We start from the raw sequence: 20,191 nt of genomic DNA on the forward strand, positions 1-20,191 counted from the left end.
TGAGAATTTGGCCCATGTCTTCCTATTGTTCCTCCTTCCCTCTTTGTTGCTTGCGTCTCAGCTTCTGAGGTACAGGGAACCTGTGAGTGCAAGTGTCCGTGGTCTTCCCAAGCAGAGCATGGGCAACTCTTGACATTTCATTCCCCGCTGGGGTCTGAAAAAACTTGTGACCATCCCCCTGTATTTTTGTGTCAGGATCCATAGAAACCATGTAGAGGCTTTTGCTCAAAAAACACTACTTGAGCTACGTCGCTGCAGGATTGCAGTGACAGGAGTTCTGTTTCTTTTGAGGTGGGGTTCTTGAGAAAAGATCAAGCCAAGTTACAAGTATTTCAATGACTGGCATAGTCCACTCAGTCGGGGTTCTGCCATTATTAAGAAAACCACACATTCTTGAGTAAACTTTGGTATGAAAGTTTTTAAAGAGTATTTGGATGTCACTTCTCTTCTTTCCCTTTATCCTGGTCCCCTTGCCCTCAAATAGTATGTAAGAAATGCTATTGAATTCTGTCCGTGTGCAGGACTTTACATTACTGGAATATTTTAAACAGGCTCTCCCACTAATGTTTAGAAAAAGTATCTGAGTGGAAGAGGGTTTCCAGCTTTCCAAACACTTGCCTTTCCTCAAGAAAGCAAAGAGCACCGCACTGGCAGGTGTTCCGAAGTAAGAAATGACCTCTGTGCCACACAAGGTAACGTATCTAAACATGCCATGGAAACAGAAGAGTGTTCCCTCCTCCTCTTTACCTGATTTTCTCGTCAAATTAGGTTTTATTCGTCTACAATTTAGGATTGAGGGAAGAGCTAGATTCTCCCTGACCATTTATCTTTTCACAGAGACTGGGCTGAGAATGTTTTCTTTCCTAAGGTGATTGGAAAACCAAAATTGATGAGGCCAACTCCAATATTTTCTTTCTTGTCTTTGTTTCTAGTTTGAAATTAGTCCATTTTTCCCCCTTATCAGGATTAATGAAGTAGAAAAGGGAAGATCTTTCTTCCCAGCTATTATCATTGAAATGGATCAATTTCTTCTTTTTAAGGATGCAAATCTTGAGGAAAAATGAGCTCTTTCAAATACCTCAATTATATTTCGAGAAATGGACTGTCTTTTATAGACTCATTTAGTAATGAGTAGCATTGAAAATAATAATTCAAAGAGTAGATACTCTTGATTTCAATCTTGGCATTATAGATTTCAAATGGTATTTCCAATAATTGTATTTTTTCCCCCTTCACCTCATTGTCTACATTTGCTCTGTAAATTTTAGGTACATGATTATGATCTGGGCATTAACTTTTAACTTAAGGATTGATCTTTTTTTTTTTTTTTAAAGACTTTATTTATTTATTTGAGAGAGAGAATGAGAGAGAGCACATGAGAGGGGGGAGGGTCAGAGGGAGAAGCAGACCCCCTGCCGAGCAGGGAGCCCGATGCGGAACTCGATCCAGGGACTCCAGGATCATGACCTGAGCCGAAGGCAGTCGCTTTGAGCCACCCAGGCGCCCAAGGATTGATCTTAAACATGACTTTCCACTAAACATCTTTCAGGGAAAGAAAAATTCTCTGAGATGAAAATCTTAAATTGATTGCATTTCATCAAAGAAACAAAAAAGAAATGAGTACCACTAAGAAAAGTAGTTTCTGAAATAAAATATATGATTACTTGGAAGAGATAAACTTTCAGAAAATCACATTAGGAGAGGGAAATACTCAGGCATGTCGTGAGGTTTTCAGTAAATGCATTTTCCTGTCCCTCTGATGGGTCCTTCAGCCATGTTCTCTCTGAAGAACCAGGTTGAGGCTTCTTTATCACGTTGGCTCCTTGGATGGTTTTGTGAGGTGACGTTTTAGTGGGTCTGTAGGCTGGTCACTCCTGAGGCTCAAGCCAGACTAGATGTCCTTGTGGTATGATTCATAACTCATCTCCTTTGTGGCATTTACCACAATACCAATCATTGTGTAATTATGTTCTAATTTTCTTCTCTTCAGCTACGCGTGTGCTGCACCAGCTAGGTAGAATTGAGCTTCTTCACTCATTGACGATAAACCTGTATTTAATTCCAGGGTGAGGGAGCCACTCTCTTCTTTCTCTTTGTCTCATTTACTTTCTTTCTCACTGGAATCTCATCCTTTGAATTCTGCACCTAACTAAGCTTTTAAGTGACTGAAATATTTTAAGTAGATTTTTTTTTTCCCCATGAACATAGTTTAGGGAAAATGCCTCTGAGGCTAACATTATCAAAGCAGCTGTCTTTCATTGAAAAAACAGAAAAGGTAAAGAGAACTTCTCTGACAGGTACTTTCTGAGATAAAAGGTTTACCTAATCGTGTTGAAGAGGTAGAATAGCTAAATATTAAGTGGGCATGGTGATGTAATTCTCTGAAATTAAGCAGATTCAATTTTTTTTTCCCTTTTTAGCCTTTAAACTTTTGTTAGTCTGCCATGAGTGGAATGGGAGAGGTAGGGCTCCCTTGGTGTTGGTTGTGCCCTGCTCCCTCTGTCACAAATCACCTCAAAGTGTTTTCCTAAGAGAAACAAAATGGCAGCCTGAACGCCAGGGTTCTAAATCCACGAACTCCCTCCCCACCTCTCTGACGAGAGCTAATGGCTCTGTACCATTATTTTTCCTGTCAGAATTAATGGGGAGATATTCTTTTCCTAAAGCCATTAGTTAAGTAATATTGCTTACAGAATTGCTGAAACAGGATAACACCTCCTTCTCCAGGGTGTAAATCTTAAGAAATGATGAGACAATTGCTTAAACACATCAATTATATTCCAAAGCCTGAACTTTTTTCTCTACAGTTTCATTTAGAGTTAAGAAACTTTGAAAGTAATGGTCCATAAAGTGGATTCTCTTGACTCAATTTTGGCACTAAATAATTCAAATAATATTAGCAATTTTTTGTTCTCCATTTAGTTTTCCTTTTCCCCCACAATTTGTCCTCTCTTCATTTTAGAGCATTCTCTTATTGTCTGAGTGTGATTAAAGTTTCAACCTACCAAAAGATTTTAAGCATACTTTCCCACTAAATATGTTTTTTTTGGAGAAAATGGTAAGTGAAGTGTTCTCAAACTGATTGCCTTTCATCAGAAAGAGAAGAGAAATTCGAACCATAGAGAAAAGTGGTTTCTGAAAAAAAGAGATTGAAAAATGATTGCTCAGAAGAGGCGAAATTTCAAAAGAAATTAAGGTAGTGCAGAAATGTTCCAGATTTGATTAGAGATGGAAAAATGTATTTTTCTCTTCTTTGGTGAGTCTCCCCTGTTCTTTGTCTGAGAAGCAGAACTTTCATTACACACCAGAGTGTGAGGCTTTCAATCCCTCTATCAGCAGTTGTGTTGTATTCTGACTGAACTGACCTGACCCTTAGCTTTGCCCGAACACGCCAGGCACACCCGGGGGCTTTTCCTTATTATGTTCAGTGTGAATTTTAGGGCCAGTGCCATCATTTGTCTCTTATTTTTCTTTCAAGTGAATAAAGCAATACTATGCTTGTTGCAACAAAGAGAGCAACATCGACATATCTGAGTAGAGCTTGATTGTCCCCAGCCTCGTGGCTCCCTGAGGCTACCAGAGTTCAGCTCATGTTCCTTGCACACCTTCCTCCGTGTACATACAAATAAGAACAGACACTTCAGTCTCTTGTTTTTTCACAAATAGAGTCATCCCATATGTAGAAATCTGCAACTCTTTTTTCTTCATCTATCTTGTATAAAATTCTAGGCCTATATTATAGATTGATTGATCATTTGAATAATGGCATAAAATCCCACGGTATAGCTGTATCATAATTTTTGAATTCAACCCTTCCCATATCCATGGATGTTCCTATTGATTGCTGTTGTTTTTCTACCACAACTATTGCTGCAGGAAATATTCTGGCTCAGTTTTATATTTTATAATTATATATTTCACTATATAAGGTACTACCAAAGTACTTTCAAAAAACGTTTATTCTTCCATAGTTTTCAACAGCATTTTTATTTTTTATTTATTTATTTTTTTAAAAAGATTTTATTTATTTATTTGACAGAGAGAGAGAGAGCGGGAGCAGGAACACAAGCAGGGGGAGTGGGAGAGGGAGAAGCAGGCTTCCCGCCGAGCAGGGAGCCCGATGCGGGGCTCGATCCCAGGACCCTGGGATCATGACCTGAGCTGAAGGCAGACACTTAACGACTGAGCCACCCAGGCGCTCCCCCCCCAACAGCATTTTTAAAAAGAAACTTGGCTCCCGTTAAATGTGAGGCCTGGGGGCGCCTGGGTGGCTCAGTCATTAAACATCTGCCTTCGGCTCAGGTCATGATCCCAGGGTCCTGGGATCGAGTCCCACATCGGGCTCCCTGCTCGGCGGGAAGCCTGCTTCTCTCTCTCCCGTTCCCCCTGCTTGTGTTCCCTCTCTCGCTGTCTCTGTCTGTCAAATAAATAAATAAAATCTTAAAAAAAAAAAAAAAAGAGGGAGGCCTTGGTGAGGCCTCAAGCCTTACCATCACTGTTGGAGTACTTGAGCTTTGTAACTAACAAGGGGTCACAAACTGACCCCTCCTTGGCCAAATTCGGGCCGTGGGCACATTGGTTAGCACAGTGTTATTGTTGGAAAATTAATTCATTATCAGTGTTTACAAACACATAGAATCCAGTTTTTTGGTTTTTCTTGGGAAATGGACAGATGTGGTGAACTCGGTCCTTCCCAGTCTCAGTCAGCGGAGCTGGGAGTCAGCTGTGCCCCAAACCTGGGCATGCCCTCCATTCACCACAGTCCCCAGCCCCAGGCAGCATCCCTCGTTTATGTTATTTGCCTGGCCCTACAGCATTTGCGTTTGTGACTCTTGGTTTAAAGTGGGGCATCTGCAGTGTGACTCTGCTGACCTGGGGGCTGGGTCCCTCCCTGTGGGGCCATCCTGGGCACCAGCTCTCTGGCTGCCTCCTCCTTATATGAGATGCCAGGGCCATGCCCCACTCGAGTCAGGATGACCACCGAAAGTCTCGGCACATCACCCCCAGTTAAGAACCACTGCTTCAGACAGATCACAAAGCCCATCTTCCTCAGCCAGTTTTGAGGTAAACTTTTCAAAGCGTGGGCCTGAGCCATTTTTATGTTTCTCTGTTCTGTAGGCCTATGTTTCACTTTATGAAGGCACATTGTTGAATTCTGTACACGACCAAGCTTTAAAGTCCCTGAAATGTTTCAAACCAGCCCCATGCACCGAGTTTGGAGAAAATATCTGAGAGGAGAAAGTGATCAAAACACATTCCTTTCATCTCAGGAACAGAAATGTAGAGATACCGTGATTACAGGTGGTTTCTGAAGTAAAAGCTTTACCTAATTACACACACATAAAAGGTACAATTTCTAACTAGTGTATGAAGAGGCTGAATAAGTCCCTAGAATAAAGGTAGATGCTGCCTTTGTTCACTGGGCGCTTGGCAGTGGTTTCTTTTTGTGAGTTCATGGTGGCATCTCGGGAGCTAACTTCTCCCCTCCCTGTTCTCACCTGGGTGCCCCTTGGAAAGCAATTCGAGTGTCAGGAAGACACAGGAGGGTTTGGAGAGGGGTCTCTCCAGGGCCCTTCTCCCCCGGTGCCTTCGCTCTCCTTCTCTGACAGGAGCTAATGACTTCTCTACATCTTTTCTCGTTAGAATTAATAGAGAAGTATTCTTTCCCGAAAGCCATTAGTTAAGTCTTAGTGCTCTGAAATTGCTGAAACAGAATAATTCCTCCTTCATTCTAGGGTGTAAATCTTGAGAAAAGATGAGGGATGTTGCAGGTATATGTCCTAGGGAAGAGAGTTGTGTAGATAATTGTGTAGACAGTTCTCATTTAGCAACAAGAAAATTCTGGAATAACAATACATGAAGTAGATCAGCTAGGTGCAGCCTTGGCATTTATAATGTTCCAAATGGCATTTCTTTTATAATCTTCTTTTTTCCTTATGTGATTTCATAATCCTATTTTTGCTGTGTGTCTTAAAGTCATGCTCCTGCCTGGACATGATAAAACTTTTAACTGAAAGTAAGATTTTTTTTAAAGATTTTATTTATTTATTCATGAGAGACAGAGAGAGAGAGAGAGAGAGGGAGAGGCAGACTCCCCAGTGAGCCCGATGTGGGGCTCAATCCCAGGACACTGGGATCATGACCCGAGCTGAAGGCAGACGCCCAACTGACTGAGCCACCCAGGTGCCCCCGAAAGCAAGATTTTAAACCACACTTTGCACTAAACACAGTTTAAGTGAAGAATTTCCATGTGGGGAGAATTCTTGTCCTGATTGATTGCCTTTCATCAAATATATAGACAAGAGGGACACCTGTGTGGCTCAGTTGGTTAAGTGTCCGACTCTTGATTTCAGCTCAGGTAATGATCTCAGGGTCGTTGTATTGAGCCCTACGTTGGGCTCTGTGCTGGGCATGGAGTCTGCTTAAGGTTCTCTCTCTCCCTCTGCCCCTCCCCCCTTCTAAAAAAAATAGATATAGACAAGAGATGAAAACCACAAGGAAAAGCAGTTTCTGAAGTAAAAGATTTGTTTGTGATTACTTAGAGGCAAACTCCCACCAGACTGCATTAGGGTGGCACAGAGACACTGAGACTCTCCCTGATGAAGGCGTCCTTGTGGTCCTCCCTCCCATCCCCCTTGTCCATGGAACTCAGGTCTCCGGCTGCCGCCTGCTGGCTCGTGATCACTTTCTGATTAGGATCGAAGTCCCCCAGGCTCTACCTGAGCGGAAGAAGTCCTGTCTTCCATCACCCTTCCACAGAGCCCTTACCAATGAAGCTTATAGTAGGATCAAGGAAGCAGATGAATTTACCTGCAAAAATATTTTAGTACAATGTCTGGCATGAAACAGAGCCTTAAAAATTTTGGCTGAATAATAACATGAGTGAATGGTTGAGACTTAGTGGAGAGAGAACCAGCCCACAGGTACAGTGTCCACACATTCTTGCAGAGTGTATGCTTCTACTATCCTCCACGGGTCTACGTGGAGTCAGGGCCCCATTTTCACCATCTCATGGCTCCTTCCACTTTTCCCTTCATAGTGTTTACCACGTTTGCTTGGCAAATTTTCTGCGTCATTATTTGCTGGCTGCATCTTTCCCCCATTAGATGGTAATGGGTGCCTCGTTTGCCACTCAGTGAATTGCCTGTGTTCACCACGGTTCTTGGCACAGAGTATTGGCTGTACTCAGTGCTCAGTAAATATGGGCTCAGTGGATAGTTAGGCTTAAAAATATGGGCTCATAAATGGGCTCAACAAATAGGGACTCAGAAAAATGGGTTCAGCAAACATTTGAACAAATGAGCAAACATCTGCCAATATAGTGACTACTTTTCAAGTTCTACCCAACCTTTCTTAAATAACTGCAAATTTTTCTCACTCACACATTGTGCATCTTTCAATGGCAGGGATGCTCCTAAACAATTTAATCTCAGATCAGTTCATAGTCTAGGAGATCACTCCTGTGTTCTTATTTATGCTTGTAGCTTTCTTAGAAGGCCAACATGGTAGACTCATTTTTACCCCTTCCTTTTATATAATTCAGAGTCTCTAGTCTCCAAATTAATGGAGTTTTTGGTGTATTGGGGCAACCGAAGGAAATGTATCCATTTACTTACATTTTCTGATAATGATATTTGAGTAATATGTCTATTAGCATTTCCATAAAGCCCAGGAGGGGCTTTGGCTTGGGAGGAGACTTGGCTCTGAAGAAGTTGACAGTTCTGTGAGTTTCATCAGCCTGCTTCACTCCATTTTCTAATTATTTTACAGTTTCTGGTAGCCTTTTCAAGATGGCTAAATTTAAATTTGCTCCAACGTTTTAAGCAGTCTCTTCCTCTCAATGTGGCTTGGCAATTATTTCTGAGGGAAATGATTAAAAGCGCAGCCTTTCATCAGGGGGGAGAACAGAATGGCATGCAGAGCTCAGATGAGAGGTGCTTTCTTTTTTTTTTTTTTTTTAAAGATTTTATTTATTTATTTGACAGAGAGAGACACAGCGACAGAGGGAACACAAGCAGGGGGAGTGGGGGAGGGAGAAGCAGGCTTCCCGCGGAGCAGGGAGCCCGATGTGGGGCTCGATCTCAGGACCCCGGGATCATGACCTGAGCCGAAGGCAGACACTTAACGACTGAGCCAGCCAGGCGCCCCGGGAGGTGCTTTCTTAAGAAGATTCACGTAATTGTGTGAGAGCGGTCGAATTTCTGAAGATTGCGTGAAGATGGCAGAGTCCATCATTTCTGAAGATGTAGGAAGTGATTCACAGAGGGACACTGTGCCGTAAACAGGATCACATTCTGTGCTTTAACATTTGGCCAGGGCGCCACTTACTTTTTGAAAAGGGCCATTCATTTAAAAGCGAGTTAGCATCTTTCTTCAATAATCCAAATTAGTTTAACACACTTCAGTGACATTATTTGGGCATTTTTCACAATTATTAAAGATAACTCACTTTTCTCTGTGGACTGTAGGTCAAAAGCAAATTAAATCAATGGATTTTCTCCCTTCGTGCTCTCAGATGAGTCAGAAAGTATTGGTCAAATGCGCACATGGCCTTTCCGTTAAGCTTCAAAACCCAAACAACCTGCTGAGAAGACATTTGGCCAATCTGATTATTTTCTCTATACTAATTGGTTTTCCTTCTTCATTGAATTGAATGAATTGCCTGGTTGTTTTGTCACTGTGGGGACCCAGCTTAATCCACTTAGAGTGAGGTGCTTGTGCTTGGTAAGCCAGGGGGCTATAGAAACGTTTATCGTCATTATTATCTTTTGGTGGTTTTTCTTGGGGGGTGGGAATGAAGATATAGCTTGAATCCATCCATTTTCTCTGTTTTGATGTCCACTGCCTTTGCTTGCCGTCTCATCTGGCCACTAAATTGCCCTGGTAAGCCCCAGGGTCCAGACCGCAGTCATCTATGCATTTTGAGAAGATGGGGACCCTCTGCTGGAAACAATGGTTGCTTCACAGTGAATGTGGAAAAATCTAAGCCCCTTTCCGCAGCTGTCTGCACCCGATAAGATCTGAGCCCCTGCTGGCTTCCCCACCTTCATTTTGTGTCCTGCCCCCTTGCTCACCACCCTTCCTCCATCATGGCCTCCCACCGGGTTCCTCAACACCCCCAGTCTCCTTCCCGCCGCAGGGTCTCTGCATCTGTTCCTCCTTCACCTGGAATGGCCTTCCTGGGCTGGTTCTTTCTCACCCTGAAAGTTTCATTTCAGATTTTGCTTCTTCAGCCTTCCTCGGTATGGGCAGCAGTCACGTGCCTACCACTCCATGTCATGTGCCCCATATCGACTGCGACTCTCTGGAAGAGCCCCTGTTTACAGTGACGGGAACATGCTCCCCTCCCTGCTTACCATCAGTCTCTGTCTGCAGCCCCCTGCTGCTATTTACACTCTGTGATAGCCCCACCCTGTGCTCATTTCCTTCACGACCCCTGGCACAACTGGAAATGATCTTATCAGTTGACTGGTCTTCATCTCTCTTCCCTACTGAAGCAGAGGCTCTCGAGGGCCAGGGCACCTCCATCTTGTTCTCCAGTGTTTGGGGGGCCAGCAGCATGGCACCTGCCTCACTGAACGGGCCCAAGTCATGTTTGTCGAGCAAATGAATGGAATACCAAAAGCCTGGTTCTGTGTCGATACGCAGGTGCTCAAGTGAAAATTGTATTAAAGGTAAAATGACTACTTCCTTTCCCAAACCGTTGCACTTTCCTATAGATTTTCAGAGTTGATTTGCTCAGGATTAATGCACTTGTTAATCTAGTCACCTACCCCTCGAGATATAAGAAGTAGGTCTGTACTTTCCAGGCAGGAGATTGGAGGACTCCTCACACAGAAGCTGTCTAGTCCTTCTAGTCCTCGTGGAAGACCCAGAGAATTATTTCAGGGCTTCCCACTTAAACATGGCAAGCAGATAACCCCGCAGGGTGGCCCCAGTTGACAAAGTGCACATGTAAAGAGCTCCCAGTCTGTTGTGTAGTGCCTGTTTCCTAGACGTGGGTGGATATTTAAGATTGCTGGATACCGCAGGACAGTCTTTAATATGAAAGGGAAAGATGAAAACAAATGAGAACAAAAGGAACTTGGAAGAAAGACCATGTAGGGAGAGGCAAACTTAAGCAAGAACAACAGTGGCCACAAACCGTTATTAATATTGCCAGAGACACAATGGAAGATACTGGAGCCATGAAGTAACAACAGGGTGCTCTAAAGAGGAAAATAATAATGGGCTTTTAGAAATTAAAGACATGATAGCAGAAATAGGAAATTATGAGTTGGAATAGAAAATCCCAAAAATAAAATAAAAAGACAAGTAGGAGATAGGAGAGAAAAGGTAAAAAAAAAGAGGATTAGACAAGGAAGCCCAATAACTTACCAAGAGCAGTTCTAGAAAGAGAGAAAAGATGAAACAGGAGAATAAATATCAAAGAAACAGCACCATGTTTTCCCAAAACCGAAGGACATGATTCAGATTGAAAGGGCACATTGAATGCCCAGACAATGAATGAAAATAAACCCAGGACCATGGAGACACTGAACAAAGAAGAGTCTAGGAGTTTCCAGAGAGACAAAATACAAAAAGGTTTTGCCCAAAGGATCATGAATCATAAATCATGTTGGCTCCAGACTTCCTAACAACTAGAACTCAACAGAGCCGTGTCTTTGGTTCTGAAAGCAAATGATTTCTAAATCAGAAAGTTATACCCTAGCAAGTGGCAGACTGAAGTCTAAACAATTTTATTTCACACACCCGTTCTCACGAAGCTGCGGGAAGCTTTGCATTAGGAAAGCAAGGAAACAGAAGTGGGGGGCTCCAGGACCAAGGAGGTGAGGAGAATCGCCACAGTGGGGTGAAGGGGATCCGGGGGCACAGCCACACAGTGGGCCCAGGGAGCAGCGGGCCACTGGGGGCAGGTCAGAGAATTTGAAGAGTGATCCTTCTAAGGAAAGGAAACAAAACCTCAGACAATTGAGAAGGAGGTGGGAGGCTAGTTTTAGTGCTAGGTCTACGGACAACCAAGCAAAATTTAAAAACGAGGTAGTTGTTGGGGCGCCTGGGTGGCTCAGTCGGTTAAGCGACTGCCTTCGGCTCAGGTCATGATTCCTGGAGTCCCGGGATCGAGTCCCGCGTCGGGCTCCCTGCTCCTTGGGAGCCTGCTTCTCCCTCTGCCTCTCTCTCTCTCTCTCTCTCTCTGTGTCTCTCATGAATAAATAAAATAAAATCTTTAAAAAAAAAAATTAAAAAAAAATAAAAACGAGGTAGTTGTTAACTCCAGGGAAAACAGTGTTGGCCAGAAAGACCGTGTAGTCACAGCACATTACATGGCTCAGCAGTGAGAGACATGGTCCTAAACATGTAAACACTATTCTCCTAAACAAAATTATGACATCATAGTTACAGAACTGTTGTGAGGAGATGGGGTGGAAAGTGTGCATACGTGGTGGGTCGGGCGGGGAATGAAGGTTCTGGATCCAGGGGTGCTGGAGAAAGAGGTGAATGCCCCTCTCTCCTCATGAGAAGTTACAGGCTCTCCTCCAAACTGAAAAAAAAAAAAAAAAAAAAGATCAAGAAGTAGTGCTGTAAGCATGTTATTAAAAGTGAAGGAGATAAATATCAAAAGAATCCAAAGCGGGAAAAGGCGAGTGGGTTGGCAAGCATTGCTATTTTTCTTAATAAGTAGAAAGATTCGACTTTTTGAAACTCTGTGCATATGTAACTTTAATCAAAATGAAAGCAAATTTGAAAGGGGATCTAATGCTTTTCTCTGGTGGCACAGCCATGCTAGAATTTTTTCTGATTTCATTTCATGATGTAATCCATCCTCTCTGCAATTCCATGGGCCTTCTGACCCGTATCCCAGGCCACTGTGACAAAAGGAGAGCGAGTATGGGTGAGGCAGGAGGGGAAGCCGCTGCTCCCTTGAGAGGGTGCTGCTCTTTGGTGGATGCTGTCAAGGTTCCCTCTGTGGCGCCCCCTCCCCTCCCAGATCACAACCATAACCACCACCAAACAACAGCAACACCAAAACCAACCTGGCTTCCTGCTCCAATGGAGACAAAACCTCATTTCCATAGAGACGGAAATGTCCACCCTTGACCCTGGTTGAATGGCCAGAGAATTCACGCTAACCTGAAATGAACCTAACCTGGCCTAAACGTGCCAGGAAGATGGCTCTGATGAAAAATAGCCACGTGACATATTTTTAAAAAAATGAATGTGATTAGGGATTTTTCTGCCTTGGGAATTGGTTTTACCATTTCTTAGCGGAAGTGAAGATGTTTTATTGAGCTGTGTGAAGTGGGTTCAAGGTAAGCGGGGTTCCCATACACATTGTGGGAGACGCGGGTTAATGAGCCCCAAGCTGTGGAGGAAGACAAAGTCCTAGGGAACTCCCATTTGCTGATGTTATCACTTCCGGTGTGTGTAAGCGTGCCTCCCCGTTTTAGGTCTGAATCTGCAAGAGGAACCGTCTCGTGCCTCTTCAGAATCACCTGTTGGTTGTGGGCACAGAGAGAAGGAAGAGGATGATGCCTCCAGACAGACTTCGGGAAGCTTCTCTCCCAACACAAGTTCAAGGGCCGGGAGTGGAATAGACCAAGTAATCGTGAAGGTGGGGACCAGGGTTCTGAGCCGTCTCTGTCCGTGGGTTGTCTAGATTAATGGCTCTCTTTTGCTTGTTGTTGGTGTCCCAGGTGGCAGAACTCGCCCCACCACCCAGCACGTAAAGCCCAGTAGGTACACAAACACCTCCAGACATCGTGTGCTGAAAGAATGGGGGTGATTACTAAAAATCCTAAATACGCTTTTAATTCATACCTGAGTAGGATAGAGATGCTCTCATGCTGCAGACATCACTGTGACATGACTTCACTGCCAGGCAGGACTGGGGGGAGAGCGGGGGCGGGGCGCGTCAGTTGAAAAGCACAAAAATGCTAATCCAGACCACACTTCAAAAAGTGCTCCTCTGGAAAAACTTAAGTTCGAGGTAACTATAAAGTAGCCCATCTGTCTACCTCATGAGCAGTGGTAATTTAACACTGGACACTCAGAACTGGGTGGATAATTGAGTGATTGGGTTTTTCACAAAGCCAGGTAAAAACACATAGCAATCTCAGCAACCTCTTTTGTGGCAACAAGTTTTCCTCGAGTTAATGCACCAATTAGTTATTAATGGGAACTGATTGAGGGCATCCTGTTGAAGTTCATGCTTGGTAAAGAATCATTAAGAACTCAAGACCTAGTTTTACTGAGGACCACGTTTCTGACCACAAGTTTTTTTTTTATTTGTACCAATTAACCTTTCTTCCCCCATGTGTTTTCCTTTGCACTTTTTTGCAGGTAATCTCTCCAGCTGCCGGTGGGCGCGGTGACCGCCATCGTCGGAACACTGCTGCCGGGTCAGGACAGTCTGAGTGGCCGGGCTCCTGCATGGCCGTGGCTACCGACAGCCTTCTGTCTCCAGGCAGAAGTCTCAGCCCGGGATTGCTGGAGACCCGGCCGTTGCCCTCCCAGGAGCAAGTCTCAGTAGATATGAAGCCATACATTTCCTCCAATGCTCAGGAGCCTTCTTCCTTTGAGTCCAAAGGAGCCTCTCCCTGCCAGGATGTTGCTCCTTCTGTGGCTGCCATTTGTGCTGTGGGGGAGAGAGCAGGTCACACAACCCTGGGAATTCACGGTGCGGAGCCGCAAGACCACAGAGCTGCAGGGGAGGCTCTGACACAAAGCTCCCCAGACAGAAAAGCTAAAGCAGAGGGCATGTCACCACCAGTCCTGCCAGGGAGACCTTCATCTGAGCAAAGAATTTCAGGTTTGGTTTTGTTGGGGTCAACTGGAAAAACTCATCTTGAAATACCAGCATCAGGACCAGGCTCAGCTAGTTCATACCAAGAGGAAGGGGAACACAAGATGTTTTTTCCTACTGGGGGACAGGAGGGGCGTGGAGAGATGGTAGTGCCCTGCCCTCCTTTAGGAAATGAGAGTGGGAAATGTCGAGACTCTGGATTAACTGCTCTAAAAGATCGTGGGGTTCTTTCTAAGCCAGGGCAGCCCAGAGAATCCCCTGAATCCCCTTCAAAATCTGTCAAAAGGAGGGGTCTGGAAGGACTGAGAAAGCAGACTCGAGTGGAGGTCAGTGACACCAGCAGTGACGATGAAGACCGGTTAGTGATAGAGATGTGAAGCTTCTGAGCCTGCGGTTGGAGACCAGATGCTGGCAGGCTGGCAGGCAGCTGAACTCTCTTTCACCAAGCACCTACCTATGAGGAAAGCCATCTGGGGATCTTTCCAAGGCATCCCCAGCGAACTCCAGCCCCTATTCCCCAGACCCCCCTGCGGTATACCAGGTGCCAGGCGGGCAAAGGCAGAAACGGAGCCCAGTCTGAGAATGCTTGGCGCACAGTGATTGCACTCACCTTCCACCCATGTCTTCTACATCGGCCCCCGCTGCCTCCTCTGTCATTGGCATTGCCCAGGACAGCCACCGTCGATGTAGTTGTGTGCAAGCGAACCCGCAGTGTCAAGTCAACCGGCTTCCTCCATCAGTAAGCTGAGGGTTTGCTTCAAAGGTGGTAAGCACACTTGGGCAATTGGGGTAGCTTGCAGAGGAGATGGGGCATCAAGATACATCTGTTCATTCTGGAAACCAAATCCAGATTCATTAAAAACTGCAGTTTGGTTAGAATAACTTGCGTCCTTAGTGGAAGTTGTAAATATACTTCAGAATGCCTATGATCTAGTAAAATGCTGATTATCTTTAAATGTTACACCAGTGGTCAGTGCTTACGGATGACCCAACAACACAAGCATGTACTGCTCTTGGGCCCCGTGCCTTTTCTCTTGAGACCTCTGAAACCCTTGGTTTTTTTAGCTCTTGCAAAGGAACGCTGTGTTAAAAGTTAATAGAACAGTCTCTGTAATGAGTCATTTTTTGAGGGGGAAAAATTCACTTATTTTTCTCTGATTCTTTCTGTCATATTGTGCTCTGAGCAATTTCAATTAGAGGGTTACATTTTAGTAATCTCTACAGCTTAAATTGATGCCTGCTCATCGTGACGGGAGCCTTTTAGATTTCCTCCAGAAGCTTCAAGGATACAAAACTAATTGGAGTTTTGACGCTGTTTTACATCTCAGTAATTTTATTTTGGGGGCTTGGTGTTACTTTGCTGTCAAATTAAATCAGCCTCTGTATTGTGCAAGTCAGAACAGTACAGATAAAATTCCCCCGTATTCCAAGCCAGTGCGCCCCTGTGCAGAAGAAAATAGCTGATCGACGTCAGCCAACTCAGTGAGCGAAGCCTCAGATTTACTGCGTTCTTCTCCTTCTCCTTAAATGGGAGAGGAAAAACTTAGAGAGATTTACACTGCTGCATTTCGATAAAATTTTATACTTGCTTTTGGTAGATTTTGTACAATTTGAAATTTATAGCCGAGCTCTTTTGGCTTAGCTTTTGACGTGATGATGTTCATATGACATCTTGTACCTTCAGAAGCAGCAGCAATGCACAGCATCTCACACACATGAACACACTTAACGTGTCCTTGCCTGGGACTAAGGATGGGCAAGTTTCAGGTATCGTCATGTGAGTTTTCCAATTTTGGAGTTATTCACAGGGAACTTCAATGCAAGACCAGCTTCCCCTGGTGACTTAGCATATATGAGATGTGCTCATAAATATTCAAGTGATTTCAAGCCCAGCCAAATAAAACATAAGGAGGGAGGTAAAAGGATGATAGGTATTCACTTTGTGTACTTTTGTTTTCATTGTGTACTTTTTTAAACCAAACAAAAGTGATGTGGTGATTATCTACCTTTGAATGACCCATGCCCCTGTAATGAGAGAGGAGATCTAGGAAAGTGGCTTAGTCTTGGAGGAAGAGTGAAGTCCTGACTGTGTCCTTACTGAGCTGGGAAATCTTGGTAAGACACATGCCCTCTACACCTCAGTTTCTCCAGCTGAGAATCAGAGTTGGACTAGATGAACTGGATGCATCTCCAGGCTCTAATCCTTGTCAGATGAGCTCCCTGTCCTTTACCTGAGGAGGTTTGGGGGCTCTGAGGTGGCCCCCATGGGGAGGGGCCCCCCACAGAAGACATTTCGGGGGAACCATGGAGAACTGAAGCATGAACATCTTCAGCCAAGTATTGCCATGAAGAACGTGAGCTCAGAGAAGCTCTGTATGATTTTTTTTTTCTTCAGAGTTCCAGATTTTGGGGGTACAGTCATCCAGTTTATACATTTGGCTCATAATTCAAAAATTGAAAGCAAAACCAGAACACTACCGTGTGAGGTGAAGACAACATGTCTATGGGCTGAATTGACTACTTTGTCTGGGGATGCACTGGTTAGGGGAAGAAAACTATCTTCCAGATACTTCTTTCCTGGTGGCTACTAAGCTGTCAGCAGGATCACTGATCTAAATCAGTAAGTCACAGCTCCAAATAGCACTGACCTCCAGATGGTGGTGGAAGTTCTGTCCTTCTAAGAGCCACCACTGCTGGCTCCCACATCCCAACCTGGATCCAATATGGTGGAACATTGATTCCATCTCTTTGACTCCCTGTGTCTCTTACCAAGGCAAGCAGGTTGCCAAGCCATCCTGTCAGCTGGTCATTTAGCAACGGGTAGCAATGTTTACAAGGGTACCTTACTTTATATCAGCATGAATTTGTGAAAAGCTATATTTTGGTGGATTTTTAAAAAAACAAAGTATTTTGAGTGACTCTAGGGGAGTTGGCTATTGGAAATCATCCTAAGGTATAATTTGTTTTTTTTATGAAGAATCCTTTTATAAAGCAACAAATACTCTCTGATTTTATAAATCTTAATTTTCCTGTGGGGCTTCTTAAAGAGAAATGCAGTCCCAGGGCTATGTTTATCAGCAATCTATAACCCAGTTTGGGTTATTGAAAATGAAATTTCAATATTATCAATTGATAATTGCTGCAGCTTTTACTCTTCAGGTGTGCACTGTGTAGTGGTTAAGGGAAAACAGATTTATTTCGGAACAAGACAAACTGGAGTTTACCGATTAGGGATTCCTCCCTCTCCTTAGGGCTGTTAATTTTATTGTACCTTCGGGTAAGGGTCTTAACCAATTGGTGCTCAGCTTCTTCCACTCTAGGGATGCTGGCATAGACTAAAGTCAAGTGCACTTTGAATTCTTTGCTGTTCTCTCAGGGCAAGGTATACAAGTGCCATGACCAGTAATGCTCAAGGCTCACCACCTGGTTTATGTCTCCAGCTGTACCTACACCTGGCCAGACATCCCTTGTTAAAGATGCGTGGAGGAAAGAGGTTTCACCTCCCCCCTTGGCAACCTATACTGTTAAGTGACTTTTGAAGTCACATGGTGTTTAACAGACAACCTGGATCCTGTTTGTTGTAAGGCATGATGGAGGACAACTCATCCTTTCTGTTATGTATAACCTTGGAGGTTCTGGATGAACTGAATATCCCTTTGATTCACAACCCAAGAGAACCTATGGTTTATTTGCTGAGAGATCAAAAAAAGATGGGTGAGGGGTGCCTCTGGACTCTAATCAAACCCTGCCAATAGCATGATGGGTAACTGAGGGCAAGTTACACTTTCTCTTCCTAAAATCCCTCTTCTAAGGCTCAGATGGAAAGAGTAGCCTTGCAAGAATGCATTGTGACCACAGTTCTTGGCATGAAAGATGAACGAGTTGCAGCCTTATGCCAAAAAGTATTTCCTTGCATTTACATTCATTACTTAGAATGATCACATTATTCATTTTTTCCCCAGCATAGAAATTTGCATTTTGCACAAAATTTGCCTGGTGCAGCAGATTTTTATAGTTAGAGAAACTGTCATCATTATTGAAACGTGCTGCTACTCAGCTCCCCAGACATAATTTAATATGGTGAGGAGAAAATGGTCTGCCCGGCTCCATGGCGATCAGATTTCCACAGCTGCAGCAAAGAGAACCTGTGTATTTTTCCTCACTTCAGTTGTGATTCCCAGAGTTCTCTTTGGCTTTTGAAACACTACATCTCTTGATATTTAAGCACAATTTCATGTCTTTATCTTTCAGAACTCATTAAATATAGGTGTCAGGACCCAGAAAATCTTGTGTGCTAGATTTGCACCTGTATAGTTCTCTTCACCCATGCTTTTATACTTATGTGGGCACATACATAATTTGACGTGAAGAAGTCTAGGAACCTTTGAGCATATTGCTTCACCACTGGAAGAAAAGGAGCCAGGACAGTAGTGCATCTCTGTCACTTGGAGCCCTAGAGGATGACTCAACATCTATACGCCGCCGACTGTTCAGAACTTACTGCTCTCTTGATTGTTCATGATCAGGAAAGCTATTGGCCTCTTGGTTGTTGGTTGAAATTTATCTCCTTCTTTATATGGTTAAATTATTTTGTTTTGGTAAAAATAAAACTGAAAAGAAAAATGTCTTGTGTGATTTGTTAACATTTTAACTAAAACGATCACAGGCAGTATCCTGTATGAATACGATACCTGACCATTCCCAAGTAGTGAACCCGACTCCCGTCTGCCATATTGATAGCCCATTCCACTCAACAAAAAGATTGGGTAATGGCAGATTACCACATTTTCTTGTGCTGTTTCCATTCCCCACGTGTCTCACTTGTCATTGTCTGCCGTATTTTAGACTTCTTAACTTAAAAATGTGTTTTTAAATTCTTAAATGTAGCTGAGTTTTGAAGCCACATGAGGGCACTATCCACAGTGCAATAATCTAAAACTTTTCCCCTTAGAATTGGTGCCTCTTGGATACTTAATATTATTCATCAACAGAAAAAACATTCTTAATTCGAAACAGTGCCTCCTTATGAAGATAGTTCACGTGTTCTTCATGAGAATAAGCAGAGTCCTTTTACATACCAATACAATACGAGTCTTCTACATCTATACCTCTTGAAGGCACTTGAAGTCAATGGAGACACAATGCATTGGGAGAAAAAGTACGAGGGGAAATACGTAAGGCACAGACATACTTACTGATGGGTCTGAGATGTGTTTTTGCTAACCCGTCAAACTCTAACAGTAATAAATTAACCCATTACTTCCAAACTTCAGTCATTTGAAAATCATCCTAAGGCTTTTTGCCATATATGTGCACATATGGGTGTATTATTTACTTAATACTTCTGTTTAACTCATCTTGTTTTCCACATGCTTTTATTTAAGAAAATTTTTATTATTGAAATATAGTTGACATGCAATGTTTTATTAGTTTTAGGTATACAACATAGTGATTAAACAGTTTTAAACAATTCTTGATGTTAAGTGTAGTCATCATCTGTCGCCATACAACATTATAATAATACTATTGACTGTATCCCCTATGCTGTACTTTTTAGCTCTGTGACTTACTCTTTTATAACTGGAAGTTTATACCTCCCGATCCCCTTATTTCTCCCTCCCCCTACCCACTTCCCCTCTGGCAACCACCAGTTTGTTCTCTGCATTTTAGAGTATCTGTTTTTGCTTCTTAGATTCTGTATGTAAGTGAAATCATATGGTGTTTGTCTTTCCTTGTCTGACTTATTTCACTTAGCATTATATCCTCTAGGTCCATCCATGTTGTCTCAGATGGCAAGATTTCATTCTTTTTTTATGGCTGAGTAATATTCCACTGTGTATATATACTACATCTTTATCATCCCTGTCTTAAAGAAGTGATTATTGCCCTAAATAATGATATCTGTGAAATCTCAACCTGAATGTGATAGTTTTGTTTATTTTCTGATCCGCAGTAAACTAAACTGTTAAAAATCATTCATCCATGTACCAGTTAAATATCATCTTTACACTACCAGTGGTAAATCCCTCACACTTGCAGAAGCATTGAGTGAATCTGAAAGGTACATGCATTGTTAGTTTCTTTAATTTTTCTAGTTCCTGATAAGCACAGCTCTCTCCCCATTTTTTCTCCAAGCCAAAAGAACTGGTGACCAGAAGTAGAATTGTAGGTTTATCAGGTAAGTTTCACCAGTCAAACATCATAGGTGAGTAATTAACATTCCAAGTCAAAGGATTATCACATCCTTCAGTCGCAAAGGATAGTCACATAATGTCTTGTGATACAAGCACATTTTTTGTTGCTTTGGTGTTTGGTTGGTGGGTTGGTTGATCGAGTTGGTTGGCTGGTGAGTACCAGGTGATATAGAGGAAAGCACAGTTAAGGATT

General features: G+C 43.2%; 1 protein-coding gene across 1 annotated transcript in view; it reads left to right on the plus strand.

Moving 5' to 3' along the window:
• Positions 1-16,634, plus strand: part of ZNF831 (zinc finger protein 831) — a gene marked incomplete at its 5' end in the record, with an annotated part of 69,264 nt that extends 52,630 nt beyond the window's left edge. The window contains 2 exons of the mRNA XM_045886283.3: positions 12,450-12,613; positions 13,342-16,634. Coding sequence (XP_045742239.1) covers positions 12,450-12,613; positions 13,342-14,181 — 1,004 coding nt within the window. The remainder of the gene's footprint in view (positions 1-12,449; positions 12,614-13,341) is intronic.
• Positions 16,635-20,191: the final 3,557 nt, after the last annotated feature.

The sequence above is a fragment of the Mirounga angustirostris genome, unplaced genomic scaffold (genome assembly GCF_029215605.1).
Source record: "Mirounga angustirostris isolate CCGP_5_RB_7025 unplaced genomic scaffold, mMirAng1.0.hap1 SCAF_10, whole genome shotgun sequence".
NCBI classification, from domain to species: domain Eukaryota; kingdom Metazoa; phylum Chordata; class Mammalia; order Carnivora; family Phocidae; genus Mirounga; species Mirounga angustirostris.